At 50.8% G+C, this 12,106-nt stretch overlaps 5 protein-coding genes across 5 annotated transcripts; 1 reads left to right on the forward strand and 4 right to left on the reverse strand.

Annotated features, from left to right (window-relative positions):
- Window positions 1-620: 620 nt before the first annotated feature.
- Window positions 621-4,743, reverse strand: BO88DRAFT_491729 (uncharacterized protein; the record flags this gene model as incomplete). Its single annotated transcript, XM_025712877.1, has 3 exons — window positions 4,065-4,743; window positions 1,665-3,974; window positions 621-1,608 (listed from the first exon to the last, which is right to left on the reverse strand). Exons 1-3 carry the CDS (start codon window positions 4,424-4,426, stop codon window positions 621-623), a joined length of 3,660 nt encoding a protein of 1,219 aa, XP_025557870.1. The 5' UTR covers window positions 4,427-4,743.
- A 161-nt stretch (window positions 4,744-4,904) lies between these two features.
- BO88DRAFT_188005 (arrestin (or S-antigen), N-terminal domain protein) lies at window positions 4,905-7,626 on the reverse strand. Its single transcript, XM_025701796.1, has 5 exons — window positions 7,059-7,626; window positions 6,832-6,945; window positions 6,561-6,773; window positions 5,911-6,483; window positions 4,905-5,862 (listed from the first exon to the last, which is right to left on the reverse strand). Exons 1-5 carry the CDS (start codon window positions 7,269-7,271, stop codon window positions 5,176-5,178), a joined length of 1,800 nt encoding a protein of 599 aa, XP_025557871.1. The 5' UTR covers window positions 7,272-7,626; the 3' UTR covers window positions 4,905-5,175.
- Window positions 7,627-8,015: 389 nt separating this feature from the next.
- Window positions 8,016-9,637, reverse strand: BO88DRAFT_408749 (triglyceride lipase). The gene is made up of 9 exons (XM_025707789.1): window positions 9,405-9,637; window positions 9,102-9,342; window positions 9,041-9,050; window positions 8,843-8,933; window positions 8,757-8,795; window positions 8,580-8,709; window positions 8,297-8,524; window positions 8,181-8,215; window positions 8,016-8,121 (listed from the first exon to the last, which is right to left on the reverse strand). The coding sequence occupies exons 1-9, from the start codon at window positions 9,610-9,612 to the stop codon at window positions 8,096-8,098; spliced, it is 1,008 nt and encodes a 335-aa protein (XP_025557872.1). The 5' UTR covers window positions 9,613-9,637; the 3' UTR covers window positions 8,016-8,095.
- Window positions 9,638-9,826: 189 nt separating this feature from the next.
- BO88DRAFT_398073 (uncharacterized protein) lies at window positions 9,827-10,710 on the reverse strand (the record flags this gene model as incomplete). Its single annotated transcript, XM_025705306.1, has 5 exons — window positions 9,827-10,266; window positions 10,352-10,452; window positions 10,505-10,536; window positions 10,581-10,636; window positions 10,672-10,710. Coding segments are annotated over 5 exons (402 nt in total), but the record flags the coding sequence as incomplete, so codon positions are not given.
- A 279-nt stretch (window positions 10,711-10,989) lies between these two features.
- On the forward strand, window positions 10,990-11,733 carry BO88DRAFT_408753 (protein PET117). Its single transcript, XM_025707790.1, has 3 exons — window positions 10,990-11,152; window positions 11,215-11,430; window positions 11,485-11,733. Exons 1-2 carry the CDS (start codon window positions 11,057-11,059, stop codon window positions 11,386-11,388), a joined length of 270 nt encoding a protein of 89 aa, XP_025557874.1. The 5' UTR covers window positions 10,990-11,056; the 3' UTR covers window positions 11,389-11,430; window positions 11,485-11,733.
- The last annotated feature ends 373 nt before the right edge of the window (window positions 11,734-12,106 follow it).

Below are 12,106 nucleotides of genomic sequence, written 5' to 3' on the forward strand. Positions count from 1 at the left end.
CAACTACTAGTAGTAAAGTAGCAAGTCAGCAAGCTAGTAAAGAATTGAAGTATTAATGGTAAATAGACATCGATTTATGATGCCATGGCATTGGGGAGCTTTATTTATCGGTTAAGTCACTCAAGAGAGTAGGAGTAATAGAACCATGACATAAAGAAGCCCGCCCATTCCGACGGAATTGCCATGGAAGCAGAACCTCAAAACACACCCGATACAACATAATACCATACCACCAGTCGCGCCTTCCTCAGCTTTTCTGTCGATGTTGAAGTCGTGCCTTCCCGGTTCGTCCATCAACCCACGTCAATGACGTCGCTGCCATCGCCCCCTCTTCACCAATCAGCAGTCGTGTTTTGTCAGACTGATCCGGGCGTGTGGGGCCCCATCCACCTCTCAGGTGGGGACCTCCAGGACTATGGATTCAGAACAAGTTACGGAGTACACAGTAGATACTTCCGAATGAAAAGCATTACGACAAATGAAATTCATCATGCATTACCCCGTGGATCCTCCGGAAGGATTATACACAGTAGGGAATCATCATATTTACAAACAGCATGTACATCCGCCCATCCACCTATCCGTCCATACAACTCCCGACCAAACCATTGACTGTCATCTCATCTGCTTCCATTCCTTCGTCGGCCCAGTGATTGTCGCGTCACCCGTAGGGTTCGAGGAATGTTCTTCTGTACCCATCCAGACCCTCGGGGAAGTCGATGTGAGCGTGCATAGTCTTCATCACTACCTCCCGGGGACACCGGCGGGCTCGATTGTGTCAGGTCCACCACCTCAGACAGCTGCGACGGCTCCGGATCGTCTTGGTAAGGCTGCGGTATACTCTCCGGGACAATGCTGATCGATGATGGTTCCTCCCCGGCTTGTGATTTAACTCGGGGAGATAGTCTCGGTACGGGAGACATCGATCCCGCTAGGGACATGAGCTCCATCGTCCCGTTTCCACCGTCCGGGTTGCTACTGCGCCGCCCCTGGCGAGACGCCTGTCGTCGCTGTCGTTCCTCCTCCGCCTTGTCGATCTCGTAGAAGGGATTGGGAACGATGGAAGGCGACCGAGGCTCTTCCTTAGCAGGCGCGGCGGATGTCTCTCTCTTGACCGCCGGGGGAAAGTACGTTTCCATCAGGCAGTTGAAAGACATCATACTCACGGGGCTACTGATCATTTGGAGATCGGATTCTGACGCGTTGGCTGCAGAAACACCGTCATTGACGTCATCGGGGAGAAGCATCGAGTGCAAGGTCGATGGAGGGTCCTTGATCTCGGGGGCATCCTCCGGCTGTCGACCGTTCCGGCCATTCTCGCTGTCCTGTCCTGCCGGAGGTGTAGATCTGGACACCTGGTCTTCATGGCTACTTTTCGACCCGGTTGTCAAGTCCGCGGGAGGCGACTGAAACCCGTCAAAATGCGGCGACTTGATGGGGCTAGAGTGCATGGTCGGGCCCTCCGTGTGGTCAACAGGCTTTTGATTCGATGACTTCTCGTCGGGGATAGTTCCTTCCCTTCCCACGTTTCGCACTGGTGGCTGGCGGTCCTCGTACCCGCGTGTGGCCTCGGTTTTGATTGGACTGGGCTCCTCTGTTGCACAGGAGCTTGGTCGGGTGAGCGCAGGAACGCCAGACGAGTGTAAGGAAATTAGTGTACTGACATGCTGGATTTCCCAGCATTCCCAAGACCTGCAGCATCAGCAGATCGGAGAAGCTTGGGTTCAATCAGGTCGGCAAATGACAACTCTCGGAAGCCGTCGTCCTCCTCTTCGTCCATTCCGGGCATTTCAAACCCACTGTACTGCGGCCTATCATTCTCCTCATCCCAGTCCTGGTCATCCCGTGCCTCTCGTCGGTCACGCTTGGCTAACCGGATTTTAAAGATATCGTGCTCAAAGACCTCGTGAATCTTGGCGACTCGGTATCCTGAAACCGTGGGCTGCCAGCCCGTAGCCTTGGAAATTTCCAACTGCCGGAAAGCAATGATCGAACCCTTCTTCAAGCTATCCACACCCATGTCCTGTAGAGAGGCTGGGTCATTGGGCAGGGCAGGAAGGTCGTCTGCCGGATCCTCAGATTGCTCCTCTCCCGGCTGCTCTGCAGCATGCTCTACTCCCTCCATGTCTCCATTCGGTTGCTCGGCATCATCGTAGTTTAGTTGTAGATCGCCCACGGAATAGTCGCCGACGGAATAGCCGTAATCGCCATTTTCATATCCTTCGTCCCCATCGTAAACTTGAAGCTGCTGCCGCCGTCTTCTCTTCTTGCCCCAACCTTTGCGCTGCCTGATGATATCACCAGCTTCAGCGTCCCAGCGCTGCTCGAAGGGGAATGGCGGAGCGGTCAGCTCAATATCGTCATAGATACACTCGGTAGCCCGGAGGATCAACTTGTCTTGCCAGTTCTCTTCCGAATCGCTTTCAGGCGCTTGAGCCGTGTCTTCCTTCGGGGACTTTGAAGGTTGAACCTGGTTGTTGACCTTGCCTGCAAGCTTCCTCCGAGTAGCTTCCTCGTCTTCTTTGGTCCGGGGGGTTCTCACTCCCAGTGAGCCAAAGAGCATCCTCCTGGAGCTGGCAACATCAAGAGTACGCCGCTTGGAAGGTGGCTCGGCTTCATCTTCACCATTAGCAACATTGGTTGCAGGCTGTTTCTGGTCGATAGCTTTGACGCTCTGTGGAGAAGCAATTTCCTTTTGCTTCACCTCAGTGACATCGACTCCTCCTGATGCAAGATCACGGAGTAGCTTCTGTCGCTTTGCTTCAAATTCCGCACGTTCTTGTTCCTTAGAATCGAAGTTTTCTTCAGGAATGTAGTATGAACGTCCGTTGGCCTCTTCCCAGTCACGGAGAGCAGCAAAATCGGCCTGTGCGGGCAGGGCACCAAGTTCTTTTAGTTTTGCTAACCTGCGTCGCATCTTGTTACGCTCATTGCTTTTCTTGGTTCTCAGAGAGCCTGCTCCCGGAGGATTCGTCTTTGTGCGCATCTGCACATCTACATCAGAGTCCGAAAGCTCGTCCTCCGACTCAGACGTGGACATGTCCTCATCGGAGTCAGAGCTTGAGTCATCTTCTGAATCAGATGTAGAAGCTTCCGATCCGGAGTCATCATCGGAAGATGAATCACTTGCATTGCTGGAATCCTCTGAGTCGCTAGAGTCGCTGGTCTCGCTCGTGTCGCTTGCGGATGAGCTATCGCTCGTATCTGAAGCCGAGCCCGTAGCATCCTCTGGGATTGAGATGACTTTGCTGGCAACGGTGGCATTCGATTCCACAACAGACGGATTTTCTTTCTGGTCTTCAAATGTCACCGCCTTTGAATCCCTGCGAGTACCGTCGGGTAGAGAAGACTCTTGACTAGATGGATGGGCCAAGGAGCTCTTTCTTGGGGCGGATTTAATGATACTGGGTCTGGAGCGCAGCGGATAGCCTGCTTGCTCAATATCAATGTCTTCCGCCATAGGCATAGGGGATATCTCCAGATCTTCCTCCAGTCCCTTCAGCTCTTCTGCCAAGTCTTCAGGGTTGATGTTTAATTCATCTGAGTCACTTTCCGAAGCTTGATCATGTGTCTCGTCAATAGCATGTCGGATGACTGTCCCATTACCATCTTCTTCAAGCTCGTGGTAATCCTCATAATCATCTTGGTAAGCATCCGTGTATTCATCAACCTTCTTCTCCTGCGGCTGCTCATTTGACCTGATCACAGGAAGATCTCTTGCAAAGCCCACTTGATTATTCGGCGCCCATTCGGTATCTTCCTCCTCGTAGCGTGATCCATAGTCCCAGCCCGCAGCGCTAGTGCGTCGTTTCTTTCTTGGAGGGATCGTAATCGCGGGCCTTGACGACGTAGGTCTTTTCAGGAATGGCTTTCCAAAAGGGACTCCATCAATGAGGTGTTTGCCGTCGGACGATATTTGATGGCGGCCAGAAAGCCGTCTGGCTCGGAGGTCTGAGATCTGGAGGGCGCGTATCCTGCCAAAAGAAGAATTTGATAAGTTTCGTTTCAAGAGCAAATTTGCCAGAGTCAGGACAATGGCAACCGGCATAAGGACAACCACTTACAAGATTTCATCACCGTCCCGCAACAAGCCTTCCACTTCCATAAAGTGCAAGCACTCCGAGCCACCAACCTCAACGACATAGTCCTCGAGACCCCACTGTCCACTGCACTCCGTATCAAACAAAGCTGGTTCCGTTTCAAGCGGGATAACCTCATTCACATCTTCCAGGAGCTGCGCGATCGTGTACCCGCCATTGGAAAACAGCGCATTAGGTGCACGCGTCGAAGCCAGCGCAGAAGATGCGGCAGGAAGCATGGACGAAGCACTGGGCGCATTGTGGCCGAAAAGAGACGGCGGTGACGTTGTCCAAAGAATGCGCGTGACGGGCAGGCCGTGGCGCTGGATGATAAGATGGAGACGCATGGTGGATGGAATGTTTAGAGATTTTGTTTCAAGCTCCTCTCCTGTTGCTTCGGACCAGTCGCACTAGCAACGGCTCATTAAGATTAATAGTATGATGGCGAAAAGCAAAACAAAGTCATGCAGGAGACCGTCGCGTTAATGCTGAACAACGGCGAGATGCTTTCCGACTTGCTTGTCGCGTCGGAGTATGAGTACAAATATGGGGAAACCGCACGAAACGGGTTGTAGCTCAAGGCAAGATCACAACAGGGACATTTTGAGCGCTAGAAACACAGCAAAGATCTAGTAATAAATCGAAGAGTGGAAAGCGTGAACCAGAGAAAAGTAGAAAAGTGACGGGAGGAAACTGCAGGTGTGACGGCGACCAGCAGCGCGGATGTTGGGCCGGGCTAAGCCTGTTCGGTCGTTACACCTAAGGCATCAATCGTATTCACTACGGCCACACTATAGCTTGCTTTACATGACAGTTCCATTATAATGCTCCTATTAATTTATTTTATTGAATAGAATGACAATGTGAGTAATTAAAATGATTCAAGTCGCCTGCATAGTAACTGAAAATGCATCAGGTGGTATCGAAGAGCAAAGTAATATCCATGGAACTTTCATCGAGGTTTCCTGTTAACTCCGGAAAGATGCATGCAACGACACGGATGTTTTGACATTGTACTGAGATTGGTTCAATATCCCAGTGCTAGTTCATTAGATGCATCCAGCTGCAACCTAGGAAGCTGATTATTATGCAAACTTCAGGTTTGCCTACTTGGACTCCTGGGAACTGGCTTCCGGTTGGGAACGCCCAGGTTCATGGGCCTGACCCCTGGCTGGGACGGCACACGATTAACCTGGCTATGGGATGCTTGCGGCTTGCCAGGTGCAAGGGTCTGATATTCGGGAGGGCTATCCTCCTCCAGGAGAAGGGGAGCCTTGTGGATTTTGAGCACGCTTTGTTGACGCGCAACGGGAGAGTTTGGGGGTGAACCAGAACGGGACTCTGGTGGGCTTTCGGGTAGCATATCGAGTGTCTCCGACGAGGACATCGCCTCCTGGTTGCCGTACGGTGTGGACGCCTCAGGTTCCTTTCCAACTGGAGATCGCGGATCAGCTCCAGGTTCAACAGATCTTTCGGAAGAGGCATCTGGTGGGTTATACTCTCGACGGGGGCCATCCACAGGGCTAAGAGTTTCAGCCATGGCATCTTCGTAACTGGGAGGTGCATCGTCGTAGCCGTCCTCAGGATTGGCAGGCACAGGAGGTCTGGCAGGCCGAGGCGGCATTGGGGGGCGTGTGCTATCCATCGATCCGGTGGGACTTGTAGGGCTAGCCACTGGCCTGGCCTGACCATTGGCCGCCATGGCATCCAGAAGTGCTTTCGGAGGAGCGATGCCGGAGTAAACTTTCACGGGCATCCGTAGCGGAAGAACGATAAGTTGGGGCTATTGGGTATGAGCAAAATATCTAGAAATGTGCAGCTGACGACTTACCTTCATGTTCCCAATACTTCCATGGGTCAGGCCCACTCGAACTTCGAGCTCATACGTCCGCGAGACATTGCAGGTCTCGAATGACGGCGCTACCGTACTGGGTAGAGGTATGCCACTCCATAAACTAGAATCAATCGTCCACTCCGTATCCGCTGGGTCTCCACCTCTGCCGAGAGGCACGGCCATATTACTCTGACTGAGAATGACCCAAGTGCCACTTTCGGTGCGCCGTAAGTCATGAGCGACGATGTTGGTATAAGAAATCAGCTCGACCTGGATCATCTGCAGGAAAATAGTCTCATAAGACTCCGATAGTTTCTTGACGAGGACACGCATCGGTATAGGCTCATTGCAGGTCAGAATTGATGGGTTGGGTAGCCGCAGGTCAGCGGATACGCGAGGGGAACCGCCTGCGGTGTCCCGGAGCGAACTGCTCGACATCTTCTGGAAAAGGCTTCTTTTCTTGGACACATTCGGGGCATCCGTAAATTGGTGTTGTCGTCTTGCATAAGTTTCTTCGTTCGGTTTTCCTGTCCTGGGAGGCTCGATGGGAAGGAAGTTTAGGTTGGTGATCTAGAAGCCAATTATCAGCATTGGAATGCTGCAGATTATCCTCTTCTCGCAGCGGATCGCTCATTAAACCAACATACCGCCCTGAGATTCTCCTTGTAGAACTGGGGACGAATAACCGTCGCTTTCACATAGTACTTGATGTCGGCCATGCCTGGGAAGCCACTGAGAGATGGAGGGAGTGTCTTCTTCACATGGCGAGTGGTGTCCCTGGCCATTTCGACCCTTAGACCCGTGATGTTCAGGTTCGTAAGCATGCTATTGTGGATGCTGCACGAATTGTTGAATGGGAACTGGACAGCCACTATAAGTTCTGTGTGTCACAGGTATTACCATGCGAACTATACTGACCTTGAATTTGAAAGGATACTCGTACGTCCCTCTTGCGAATGTATAAGCTCTGTCTGGAGTCTCTGCATTGAATACTGCGGCAGTGGGGAACACTGTTTCGACTTTGTACAGGATCTACACCAGCTAAAATCAGTATCGCTTGCATTGAAGACCATTACAACAATTTCTTTCGCGCCTCGGATGGAAGAGGAAGAGGAAGTTGGAGGGGAATGGCTCAGGATTCGCACCTTGTGAACCTCGATTTCGGTACGCTTCTTATCCGACTGCTCATTATGTGGATTTTTCGGACCTGCCAGGCGCGTCCGACTTTCGCCTTCTAATTTTACTTGAATGCCTCCGATTGCAGCTTCAGAGTGTAATTGTAGAATCACTTTTCCCGTGAGATAGTCAAGATTGGTGAAATGCTTATGAGGCCGGTCCAGGTGGATGATTACAGACATGACGAGCACTAGCTGGTGAACCGTGTGGCGGTTGAAGCGGGCCGGCAAGCGTGCACAGGCTCGATGTCAGGGACCGAACCAGTCAGTCTCAGTGTTGGAGTGGACGACGATGCACTGGGAGGAATGGGAGGGAGAATATCTACTGAGAGCGGATATGGAACTCCAAGTAAACAAAGGAAACAGAAACCAGTGCACGGCGGATGTGGAAAGCTGGGAGAAGAAAAACGAAGACGGGAGTTCGGCAGTGACTTTCTGACTAGATTATTACAAGCTGGGAAAATGACGTTGAATCCAGGGGACGTGAAAGCGCAAGGCGTGGGGCAACCCGAGAACTGTACGGTCTCGGCGTGTTCGGAACTTTTCCCTCTCGAACCAAAAAACAATAGACCATTCCTAATGAATGAATATTATCCTGGAGTGTTGACTGCTGATTGATCTGAGCGAGCAATCGGTGGAGTTCATTGACCTGATTTTTCAATCATACGGTGGGTGCGACCCATTCTGGGCCTTTTCAGTCTGACAGTGTCTGACGGGGAGAGAGCCAGACTGAATGGCGATCCTCTCGCAGGGCTGGTTTTTGCTGGCCTCCGATTCGCGTCACAGCCGGGGTTCTGCTCAGCCACTCCGAACACAACTCTATGGTCAGTTATGGATTTCCCCTCCCGTTGCACCGCCACGTCACGGACGCTAGCAGAGCCATGGCAATGGATATCAAAGAACTGACGGTATGAATTAATTGGGTATCGCCAAGTGATCTATACTTCGAATTACAAGTACACTTCTAGGCACCAAGATTTCCAATTTGACTGCAGTGGGGTGGGTCGTCAGAGTCCTTCCTTAGCGAGCATGTCTAGATTCATTAGCCATGGTTATCAACCGATGCGCTGCCGAGACAATTTCGCGCCTTACCTGCAATATCAAGGTAAAATGCAATGGCGTTGAACCTATACGACACAAAAAACAGCCAATGTCAGCAGGGGCACTCGCATGTCCAATGAATTGCGTTCAGAAGTCTATTGGCGAACCTCTGTCTGTTGCCTGTAATTTCTCCGGCCAGCCACTTGAGTCGATTGCTCCAGTTGATTAAGTCCAGGTGGCTGACGCCCTCCAGGGTGCCCTTGTATGCTCCCCACTTGCTGCTGGCAACGCTGACAAGCCCATCATTGTACCCTTCTATTTGATCCAGAAGACGATGGGATAGACGGAAGACGGACCAGAAACTTGGCTGCATTGCCGCCCCATACGAAAAGTATCTGCATAACTCAGCCATGCTGATGACGGCACCATCTTCGGCCAGTGGGGACCTACCGGACGTCTTCAATGTCTGGCGTTGCGGGGTTGAAGGTGTTCGTCATATAGTCACGGGTTAATTGGGCGAATGCGCCCGTTTCTACCTTTAGCCGGTCTAGAGCATAGTACAGCTGGGCCAGGCGGTCATCTAAGACCATATTAGATAGTATTTATAGAAGCGATGTGCATACTAACCGCCAATCTGCTTGAGGGCGAAGTCTGCAACAGCAGAGCCTAGAAACGTTGAGTAAATGTTCTGCGAATATTGAGACATCACATACCTCTATGGGGAGTCGCAATCGTGGTCAACGATTTTACCTTGAAATCAGTCGGCTTCAAATGAGTGATCATATATCGAGAGTCAAGCCCGCTTGAGCACTGATTAACATCCGCTATTGAAGGGTAGACTTTTCTGGTTCTTACCCCTAAGGGAAGTGTCAACAACAGCTCCCGTAATGGCGGGTAGATGTTGCGCTTACCATGCTATGACTGTTCCATGTCAGACAAGACAACATCATAACATCTGAGGTAGAAACTTACGCAATAATGTTTACATGTTCTCCGGGTGCACCGGCAGCGATATCTCTCGCTAATTCTTCAGCACGCGTTTCGATGGATGCGGAGGGAGGCACTGTGGCAGTGATAACCCGAACACCTTGCATCGATAAAGCTTCCTTTATACCACGCCAATATTGAACTCCAGGAAGATAACGTCCAGCAAGACGCAGCTCGGCGAATCCAAGCAGGCCATGCGCGAGAACAACTGCATGTTTTGGGGCATCTGTTAACGGAGTATCAGTAGCTCGACACCGATGATAAGGTCTTTGCATGGCCCATGCTTACTGTAGTTCTCCCTGATTATCGCATATTCATCTCTGATAACGTTCCCCAGGTCTTCCAGGCGCGGATCGAGAGCGTCGGGGCTGTTGGGATGTTGTGGACTGTGCCTACGCGCAGAGGAATGAAGACATCTCAGGGCCGAGTAGCGGACAGAGAGCGAATGAAATTTGATGCTTCTTACGCCGTTGGACACGGCAATGGCATGTCTCATCTTATGATTCCTCTCACTAATTGTGTGATGCTGAAGAGGGGCTTGAAAGCAATGTATACATATGGGGCAGCCTGGTGTTCCTGATGACGCAACAGTTACTGGGCACTTCATGCCTTAGGCCGCAACACCATGGCACTGACAACGTCTACGTACTGTATCCACAGCTTGTGACTGGCAATAAAGGCATGCATGCTATCAACGAGCTAGCCTTTCTCTTTTAGTTTACTATTAGTGGTGTACATAAGCGCAACACTAGTATGCTGGGTTGTGCTTTAAAGGTCTTATATGTTGACTTGCAACAGCCTTATAACAGCATCGAGAAATCAAGACAACTTCAAGTTGACTCTTGCCAGCTTCAGACAGGATACAACATAATTTATGTAATGCTCAAACAGCGGGCCAGAACTATATTCACAGGCTGAAAGCAAATGACAAACAAGAACCCCTCATGCTGCCGCAATGACAAACGGCATCATTCCTCTATGCCTTGATCACGATCTTCTCGGACGGCTCGGGCTTCACATCGACCAGCGCATGGATAAGAGTCTCGATAACCTTTCCACCTCTCTCGTTGCCAGCATCCTTGATTTCCTGGAGCTTCACCTCGGCTTCCTTGTTCGCATCCTCCTCGGCCTTCTTGTATCCGCTCGAGTGCTAGAAACAGTATTGTCAACCTTCGCATTCGTCCAGATGTCGCATCTCCCAACTTCAACCCCGCAGGACAGATTGTCATTCATACCTCAGCCTCGAACTTCTTGAACTCCTCCTCCTTTTGCTTTCTGTACTCCTCAATCTCCTTCTGTGCTTCGGACTTTGCCTCCCTTATGCGCTTCGTGCGGTCTACAAGAACATTAATCGGGATGTTGTGGTTATCGGGTGTCTGATGACATACATTCTCTGGCTGGATAATGCGACACGTCAGCACTGATTAATGGTGCGGTATTCTTTCAAACACAGTGTAAACTAACCTTGTTGGACGATCTTCTGAGCCTCCCTCTCGGCCTGAAATAGAAATGGTCAACCACTATACCCCACCCACTTCAATCAAATGCGACCTACATCGAGGAGGGTCTGAATGCCTGCGGAGTTCTGAGCGGACTATCCGAAAGAGTCAGTATAACAATTTTCCAAGTCGAGCGACACATTCTCCTCACCATCTTTGCAGTATTATTTCTCAGAAGAGGCGCTTATGAGAACGAAAGAGTCGGAGAATATAGGAGTATACAGAGGTGGAGTCGTGAGCTTGTGATGCGCCGTTCGATCTCCCCGACGCCACGAATGACCCCTTAGGCGGTCGGGATTCTGCCACCTGACACCGCCATCACTGATATCACCGATAATCCGATGCAGATTTGGACATGATGCCACTCGCGCATTCAACCGTTCATTCATTTACTGCTTCTTATTAATTGTCGCGCAATTTACAAGTTGCATTTAAGGCAAGATGTCTCGTGCTTCCAAATTGACACTGGCCGCGACTGGTCTCGGTACGGCGGGGATCATCTACTTTGTGCACTGGGCACAGGAACAAGAGAAAATTGTAGGTCACCGGTGCTTTATGGCCAGGACAATTGCAGTGATTAATGCTTGTTTCGTATCTAGGGCATGCACAAGGCGGTCGAGCTAGACATGGAGAAACAGCGTATCCGCAGGGAACGACAGGCCGAGTTCGAGATGCAAAGGGCGTTGGAAGAAGAGTACCGGAAGCTACAGAAGGTCTCGCCCAGCGTTGACGAGCCAAGCGGAGGGAAGTCGAATCAAGGGCAAACATCATGATACACGCCCGAGCGGTTCTTTACGATTCATAGACTTTGTCTGGTATGTTCATGCCCTTGATGCTTAGAGGCGAAACCCTCCCTGACGAGAGAGCAGGTATAGATGTCCATTTGGCATGTGATGGCTGTATGCTTGTAGAATATACCCAAAATGTACATTAGAGATCAATATCCATACCCACCTCTGTATACTATTGATCCAGTCTGTCTTTGGTCGACTGCCGTGCTAAGAGATTGGCTGTTCAGCGCCACAACTGCTGAAAGAAGGCAATGCGACGGCTATATGGCAGCGGTATAAGAAGCACCGCTATGCATGAACAGAAGTTCATTCTGTATTGCTTTAGTAGAAATATATGTCAGTCTCAGACACGCTGATATTTGGCATTGTTGTAACATCCTTATCAGCCAAGAATGGCACGGTGACACGTGCCGGCGGACTCCGAGATAGGAGCGATAGCTGACCGACATAAAAGAAGGCCGGCTATCATCGGAGGCCGGCCCAATTCCGGCCTCATGCAACTAGGAAAGCCTATTCGGCCGCGATCCAAGGATGTTGGCCAATCATGCTGGGGGCCATGTGACATAAAGCCTTGGCATTTGGTGAAGTATAAAGCAGTCCATAATGTAGACAGCGACGCTTTGGGGCAGTTATGGCTGCGTTAGAAGTATTTTTGAGAGTAGTAAAAGGCCTATCCTATTATCAGGAGCCTGTAATTATA

Source organism: Aspergillus vadensis (assembly GCF_003184925.1).
Source record: "Aspergillus vadensis CBS 113365 unplaced genomic scaffold BO88scaffold_33, whole genome shotgun sequence".
NCBI lineage: Eukaryota > Fungi > Ascomycota > Eurotiomycetes > Eurotiales > Aspergillaceae > Aspergillus > Aspergillus vadensis.

Excerpts from the sequence above, each read along its gene's own strand:
- BO88DRAFT_188005 (XM_025701796.1), bottom strand. The coding sequence starts at position 7,271 with ATGTCTGTAATCATCCACCTGGACCGGCCTCATAAGCATTTCACCAAT. Across the intron at positions 6,946-7,058 it reads CCGAAATCGAGGTTCACAAG|ATCCTGTACAAAGTCGAAAC; the intron begins GTGCGAATCCTG and ends TAGCTGGTGTAG. Across the intron at positions 5,863-5,910 it reads GAAGTATTGGGAACATGAAG|CCCCAACTTATCGTTCTTCC; the intron begins GTAAGTCGTCAG and ends CATACCCAATAG.
- BO88DRAFT_408749 (XM_025707789.1), bottom strand. The coding sequence starts at position 9,612 with ATGAGACATGCCATTGCCGTGTCCAACGGCGTAAGAAGCATCAAATTT. Across the intron at positions 9,343-9,404 it reads GATAATCAGGGAGAACTACA|ATGCCCCAAAACATGCAGTT; the intron begins GTAAGCATGGGC and ends CTCCGTTAACAG. Across the intron at positions 8,216-8,296 it reads ATTACAGGCAACAGACAGAG|GTTCAACGCCATTGCATTTT; the intron begins GTTCGCCAATAG and ends TGTGTCGTATAG.
- BO88DRAFT_408753 (XM_025707790.1), top strand. The coding sequence starts at position 11,057 with ATGTCTCGTGCTTCCAAATTGACACTGGCCGCGACTGGTCTCGGTACG. Across the intron at positions 11,153-11,214 it reads CACAGGAACAAGAGAAAATT|GGCATGCACAAGGCGGTCGA; the intron begins GTAGGTCACCGG and ends TTTCGTATCTAG.